Genomic DNA, 7,110 nt, shown 5'->3' with positions numbered 1-7,110 from the left:
TCTGCTTTTTACTTTTTCTTTGTACAGCCAATAAAGCATAGGCACCTGAATCCTTGTGGTCAATATTGGATTTAGAGCACAAAATGAATCCTACAAAAAGGATAGTACCATTTGAAATGTAAAGACTTGGAGCATGTCCAGCTAAGCCTAAAAAATGTAGTACTTATTGAAATGGAACGGCTTACTTTTGAAAAGTAAGTTCTGAACCAAAAGTTACGTTGGAAAAAGTAGTTGCTTAATAGACCTTTTCCATGGGACTATTTACAACATTTCAAGTCAAATAAAACTTCATTCAGCATATCATGTAAGCACAGAAAAACCAGCATCAATGTCTTACCACACCTGCAAGAGGTTCTTTACCCACTAAAAATGAGTGTATTAAACAAACAACTATCATGGATATAAAGCAGCAGCAACATTAGGAACACAGCATTTTGGGAATCCAACAACATTTAAAGCATATTACTTGGTGAGAACTAAAAAAGATAAGTTTGATTAACTGTAACAACCTGTTATCTCTTTGCTTTCTCTTAGAACCACTAATTCCAACCACATTATTTCTTGCATCTGATGTTACATTGTCAACTGAAAGCACTTCCTTATTATCTGGCATCACATTGTCAGCTGAAATCACCAATGGAAAGGCAAGAACTAACAATGAGATTATCTTTGATTTATTGTAGAATGCATCAAAAATTCAATTGCTTACAAATCCTGAAAGCTCATTGCTCAAGAAATACCCCATAAGAAGTAATTTATAGGCTCACTCACTCTTATACCTGGTAAAAGGGATTCCTCCGAACTATTTTTCAGTTCCACATATCCAGGCACCTGATCTTCAGCATTTTTATTGTGTATCACGTCGACTGAAAGCATAGATAAGGCAAACGCATGACATAAACTGAAAACTGAATCTTCAGCTATCTTAAGATGGACTTTCAAATAAGAAATAGAATCAAATAAGCAAAACTTCATGGACACAATTACCAGCTGTAGATGTGCCCACTGATAAACCAAAATTACAATCTAAACCAGAATCAGAAAATTTGTTCATCAAACATCTTGGTCTTCTTATCTCTTCATCATCCGTATTTAGGTAAAGCTCTAGTTCTTGTCCCCCGAAGTTTGGTACTGTGCAAGCACTACTGCTCGATGGTGCTTCCAACTTCGGCATATCAGCTAGGGAAGCAGATATAAATGTGTTTTCTGTGTCCTTTCCGTGTAAGGCTGAGACACTTAATTCTTCACTCTGGTTTCTTTCAACTAGTGAGACAACTACAGCTGTCTCCCCAACATCAGCTACAGATATCGATACTCTTCCTGCTAAAGAAGCTTCCATCGAACAATCACCAGTTAAGCTTGTATCATCATGCTTGTTGCTTGAACTTAATCCTGAAATCTCAGCTAACTTCTGTGGCATATCCACTACACACCTGCATCATCCACAAACAGAGAATGACGAGAATATAACAATAGGCAACCCATAACTAAAAATGAAGCAGGGGCATCTTGTAACAGAGAAAAGCCATTAATTAGACATACAGCTGTATCATCCTTATCAAATAGTTTTTTCCGTGTCAAAACTCTTTCCTCCTTTGATGAATAGATGCATTATAGGATTATAAAATTTGAACAACAGGGACAGTCACCATACAATTGAGAAATAGTTCCCACAACTCTCACACTGCTCTGCTTTAACTCATTCTATACTAAAAGGCACACAAAAGAAATCGTATACCATCGACATAATAAGGGATTGTTTTGGTCTACGGTGAACAACATGCAGATGCAAATCACCAACCTTGGACAGAGCCAGGAGTTCTCACATATGGCTTCAGGATCAAATCCCACACAAAAAGCATGATACCTGATTGCATGAATAAAATAAGCAATTAGAAAAACACTATAACAGATTTAAAAAATGCACGAACGAAACATTCACAAAAAGACATGTTCTACAATGAGTGAACGTTAGCCAAGGATTCTTTCGGCCCAGGTAAAATTTTGTCTTCATTAAAGTAATCATGATAGTTAGGAGGCCAGGCCAATTGCACTCTAAGATAAATGTGGTAATAGAATTACCACTTTTATTGAGATATTTTAGCAACGAGTGACTACTAAAAATTGGTTGGTATAAACCAAACCTTTAAAAAAATTGTTTTACTTCTAAAATAAATAAAGAACAGTGGGAAAGGAAGATGTAAAAAGAAATAGTAGTCGTCTGAGGAGGAATATCAAACCCCATCTTTAGACTTTGAACATATTTCTCAGAGTTTGTGACCTCTCAAATGCCATTATGCAATATTGACCATGGCTGATTAAATTGTGCCACGTAAATTTAAGAATCTTTTAAGTTAGGAAAAAGTGAAATACATGTACAAGGAGGCAAAGAAGCAAAATAGAACCCACAAGCCGTATTAAATTAAACTCTATGATGCACCAACACGGACACTTGCGTGTGTCGATCAAGCTGACATTCGATTTTTCAAAAAAGTAACAACACAAACATCGTCGACACGTTAATTAAACTTTTTAAAATTCTTCCTTTATGTAGGTTAAATTTAGTTATATACCGATTATTAATTTTTGTTCTTGACATTTTTTAAATATGATGAGTACTATTTGTTATTTTTTATAATAAATATTTAATAATTTTGATAATAAAAATAGAAAAATGACCATGGTAGAGTGTCCAAGAAGTGTCGATGCGTGTCCAACATGGACATGTCACCCTAGTTGAAATGTTTGTGCAATAGAGACTAAACCCATATAAAGATCCAGAAAACTTTTCAGTGGTTCTTATACCAAAGAAAGGCCTGTCTTGCCAACTGAACAAAAGTGTACTTCAATACAAGGTGCGCTAATTTCGGGGGGGAAAACTATTTTCAGTTTATATATCCTAGCAAAAAAATGAAATTACCATTTATCACATGAATCGCAAGCAATGGATGTATCAATATCTGAATCTTCTTCAATAGCAATCAATCCATTCCGAATTTTGCAGTCATCTCCGTCCAAGCACACAACTGCCTATAAGAGTCAAAGCGCGATAGAATTGCATGATAACTTTAACTTAAAAAATACAAGTGAATTTAAGAGAGATAGAAACCAAAAGTATCAGGATTACTCAAGAACACCACAAGCATATTAATCCCCTGATCCCCAGGGGAAAAAAAACAAGTGACCTTGAGGGAACCATATGAGGTCATTATCCAGTTAAACCAGATCGCGTCCCCAGAGAATTTCCATTCTATTAAAAAATTCTCCTCTCGAAACTTTGTTTATGCCGTAAAGGCTAATAGTAATCAAGTTTCCCCATCCCAGGCAACAAATCCCTTAATTCATGATATATAAAGGAAGGCTATCAAATACTGCTTCTATAATAACTGAAAAATGCTAGAAACAATGCTCCCCATCAGTGCATGGGCACTCCCAGATGCACCCAGACACAGGAGCTTAATGTCAATTTGTAAGCATTTGTAAAAATTTGGTTAAAGAAACAGGATAATTAACGCCCTCAAGTACGAAAACAAAAAGGAAAAAAAAAAAAAAATACATGCACATACAAAATTTGCTCAACATAAGCATCATGTGGTACACTAGAATGATGCAACAGCAGGCCAGGGTGCCATATTGTAGAATATTGCAATTTCATAGGCATCATGGAACTCCATAAAACTTACATTTTCATCAATATAGTATGATGGAAAAGAAAGGGTGTTGTTTTTCCCTTCAATGCTCCAATCATCATCTCTGCACAGACGAGACAAAAGAAAGTAAATAAAGCGTCAACATTTCAAGACGCTCTTTTATAATTGAGCTACATAGAGATTTTGTCACATCATTGATGAGAAGAATAATAGAGTTTGGCAATTCAACCTTTTTTTTATTATCATGATTGGGAATTTCCAAGGGACATAAAAAACAATGACAAATTATTATATTATCTGATTACAAAAGAAATAGCAGATCAAGATAACAGACACCACAGCCTATTCATGAAAGGCTGCCCAATTCAATCTCTTACTCGGATCATTAGATTCTTTTAACCTTAAATTATATAATTTTCACATTTTATAAAATAATCTTTTCCAGCTTAAGAAAGTGATCTAGGACAAATTTGAATAATTTGCAGAAATTCTCCAGTTTTACATAAGGAACCAAAAATTATAGAATGAGAACCAACATAAGATGCCAATTTGAAAAGGAGAAAGACCTGACCGAGGTAAGACATTGAACAATCTGTTGATTTCATTTTTCTTACTACTTTCCTTTGTCTTCCCTTGGTACAAACAATGTTGCAACAAAATATATATTCCTGGTCTTCATCAGCATGCTTATTCCATTTGATATTCTGCAATTTTGTCTCCCTAAGGCAGGCTAAATATGGTTGCTTCCCTTTAAGCATAAGTGGGTCACAAAGTGGAATTGGATATACGTCACCCCTAAAGGTAATGTGATGCAGGATGGATTGAGAATTTTCCAACTTAAAATATTAGAAGATAATTAGAAGTTGAAATAACCAGCAGAAAAAGCAGAATAGGAGCAGCAGAAGAAGACAGCCAGAGAAGAAGAAGGAAGGGGGAGAAACCGGAGAGGGGAGAGAAGACAGGGAAGGAAGACGACGTTGCTAGCAAACCACAATTCAATTCGTCAACCATTAACCATCCTCAAAACATACAATACATGCCATATATAAAGGAAAACAAACCTAAAGATAAAGGGGCCTTGGCCAGCCCAAAGACAACAAGCCCAATTAATCTAATTGAACATAAGTAGAAATAATCCAAAACATAACAAATATAGGTGATGTCCTCATCAACTTTCCCATGTGGGAAAAGAACTCGACTCTGTCGAGTAGACAAATCAAAAAGCAATAGTCGATCCGATATCTAAAATGCTCCAAGTTATACCACATGGACGATCTTTCTGAAAAAACCAAATATCGAGACTAAACAAATGACGACAAAGCAAGCTGCATATTATACCCAAGATTATGATGTAACCAATATGACCTGCACAGAGAAAAATCTTGCTAACTCCAATAAATCTAGATCAAGCTGCTAGAGTTTCTCTATGGGACTCCATGTACAGTCAAACCCAAGTTGACCCGCCCAATGAACAAGGAAGCACTGAATCTTTCCATCACTGGTCAACACAATTTGTTTATCTAAAATAGTATCAATTTTATCTTTGTGCGCTATAGCAGGTGGTATTGAAGTATACATAGCAAAAAATTCAATGTGGGAGCTCCTAGGTAGCCATAGAAAAGGATCATCAAGGGGATCAAAATAGCCTTTGTAATCAACGAAGTCCTTACTAGTTAAAATAGAGCGGTGGACAAAATGTTATGAAAGATCAATGACATATGTATTTGAGTTAACATACTTTAAAATTTTTAAAGGACCAACACTATAGGCTTGCAATATAACATAATCGCCAGTATTAAATTCAATATGCCGTTTATGTAAACTAGCTCGAAATTTATATTATGCATTACTTGTTTTAAATTGTTTATTGATCTCAATATGCAAGTCATGAAGATGATGTACAACTACCTCAGCTGGCATCGACACACTAGCATGTAGAGACATGGAAATAAGGTCTAAAGGCCTCCTAGACTTGTAACCATGAATAACTTCACAGGGACTCGGACCTAGAGATCGATTCAGAGAATTGTTATATGCAATTTGAATTGTTGGAAAAATCAAATCCCAATTTCCAAGATTTTTATGGACTAGGCATTTTAAGAAATTACCAAGACTGGGGTGAGCAACCTCAGTTTGACCATTAGTTTGATGGTGGTCTGTAGTGGAGAATTTCAATTTAGTGCTAAACATAGGCGACGGGGTTCTCTACAAGCGAATAGCAAAATCATCAGCCTCTTTGGGTTGGGTAAGAGTACGACATAGAACATGTAACCGAGAGTTGTCAAGAACAAGGGGTATAATATCTAGTTTCTCCATAAGAGTCCGGGTATCACCTAAGGAGGTGTCCTCACTATCATCCAAGTTATCAAAACTTTCAAGTTTAGGTTCATAGATTAGATCTTCTAATGGCTCATCTATGTCATTCTTTCGTACTTCAATGACTAGGGCTCAGCTAGGACATTTGAAAGAGATGTGGCCAACATCCTTATATTTGGAGCATTGCAAGTTTGCAACTGAGAAGAAGTCCTTGGAATTTCAAGAATTTTACTCATATTTTCCAACACATGAGAATTATTAGACAGGAAAGGTCTTCTGATAGACTTAAGAAGAAGAGGCGCTGATGTTATGGCTGCATGGATGGCACCACACTTTTCATATGGAGTACCAGTAATCAACTCATAATGTTGGGCTAAAGAGTAAGTGTGATCAAGAGTGATGACCCCCCGAAGGAAAAGCTCACGCCTAAAATCATCTTGTAGACCTTGTTTAAATCTACTCAAAATCAGGGCCTCATCCTCAATGATATGACACTTCATTCGAAATTCCTCAAATTGAGCAATGTACCTGGTCGCTAGTCGATTCCCTTGCGTAAGGGTATTCCATTGGGTAAAAATTTCAGGATCAAAGCAACTATCGAAAGTAGGTGTATCTAATATAATGTCTCTAAAGAAACACTCCTTTTGAAGAGGGAGAGATTGAGTATCATGATAGTTATAGCTATTCCTACGATTGTGTCGAAAATATTTTTGATCACATTGTTGACGATGATATTCTCTCTTACGGAACACTTTAAAATTATCAATATCAGTCATACGAGGAATTTGCCTAAAATTATTAAAACTAGTAGCTAGGTTCCTACCCTCTTCAAGAGTAGTGGTCATTTGAAATTGGATAGTAGCTATTTGTCGGGCGAGTGCATAAAATTGTGAGGGGTCCATGGCTAAAGTATTAACACTAAAAGTGATACGACAGCCACTAGGCAACTACACGCACTGAACAAACAGCTAAATAACATGTAAAGATCAATGAACAATAAATGCAAGCAATGAAAAATAACAACTTGAGCAAATTTTTCTTTTTCCTTTTTTAATTTTGGAATTACATAAATCCAAGTATAGCAAACTAATACTACTGATCTATGTAAAATAACAAAGCAATAGTCAATTACTAGTCAACAACT

The 7,110-nt window shown here is 35.8% G+C and overlaps 1 protein-coding gene across 1 annotated transcript in view; it reads right to left on the bottom strand.

Annotated features, from left to right (window-relative positions):
- The window catches only part of LOC111375502, a 21,605-nt gene that overhangs the window by 10,177 nt on the left and 4,318 nt on the right, over positions 1–7,110 (bottom strand). The window contains exons 5-11 of the mRNA XM_022998340.1: positions 3,684–3,753; positions 2,921–3,030; positions 1,802–1,867; positions 988–1,433; positions 780–866; positions 422–624; positions 13–90 (exon numbers count right to left, since the gene is read on the bottom strand). Of these exons, the coding sequence (XP_022854108.1) occupies positions 13–90; positions 422–624; positions 780–866; positions 988–1,433; positions 1,802–1,867; positions 2,921–3,030; positions 3,684–3,753 (1,060 nt within the window). The remainder of the gene's footprint in view (positions 1–12; positions 91–421; positions 625–779; positions 867–987; positions 1,434–1,801; positions 1,868–2,920; positions 3,031–3,683; positions 3,754–7,110) is intronic.

Source organism: Olea europaea, unplaced genomic scaffold (genome assembly GCF_002742605.1).
Source record: "Olea europaea var. sylvestris unplaced genomic scaffold, O_europaea_v1 scaffold138, whole genome shotgun sequence".
NCBI lineage: Eukaryota > Viridiplantae > Streptophyta > Magnoliopsida > Lamiales > Oleaceae > Olea > Olea europaea.
The sequence above is the reverse complement of the archived record's forward strand: the minus strand, read 5'-3'. Positions and strand labels throughout refer to the sequence as shown.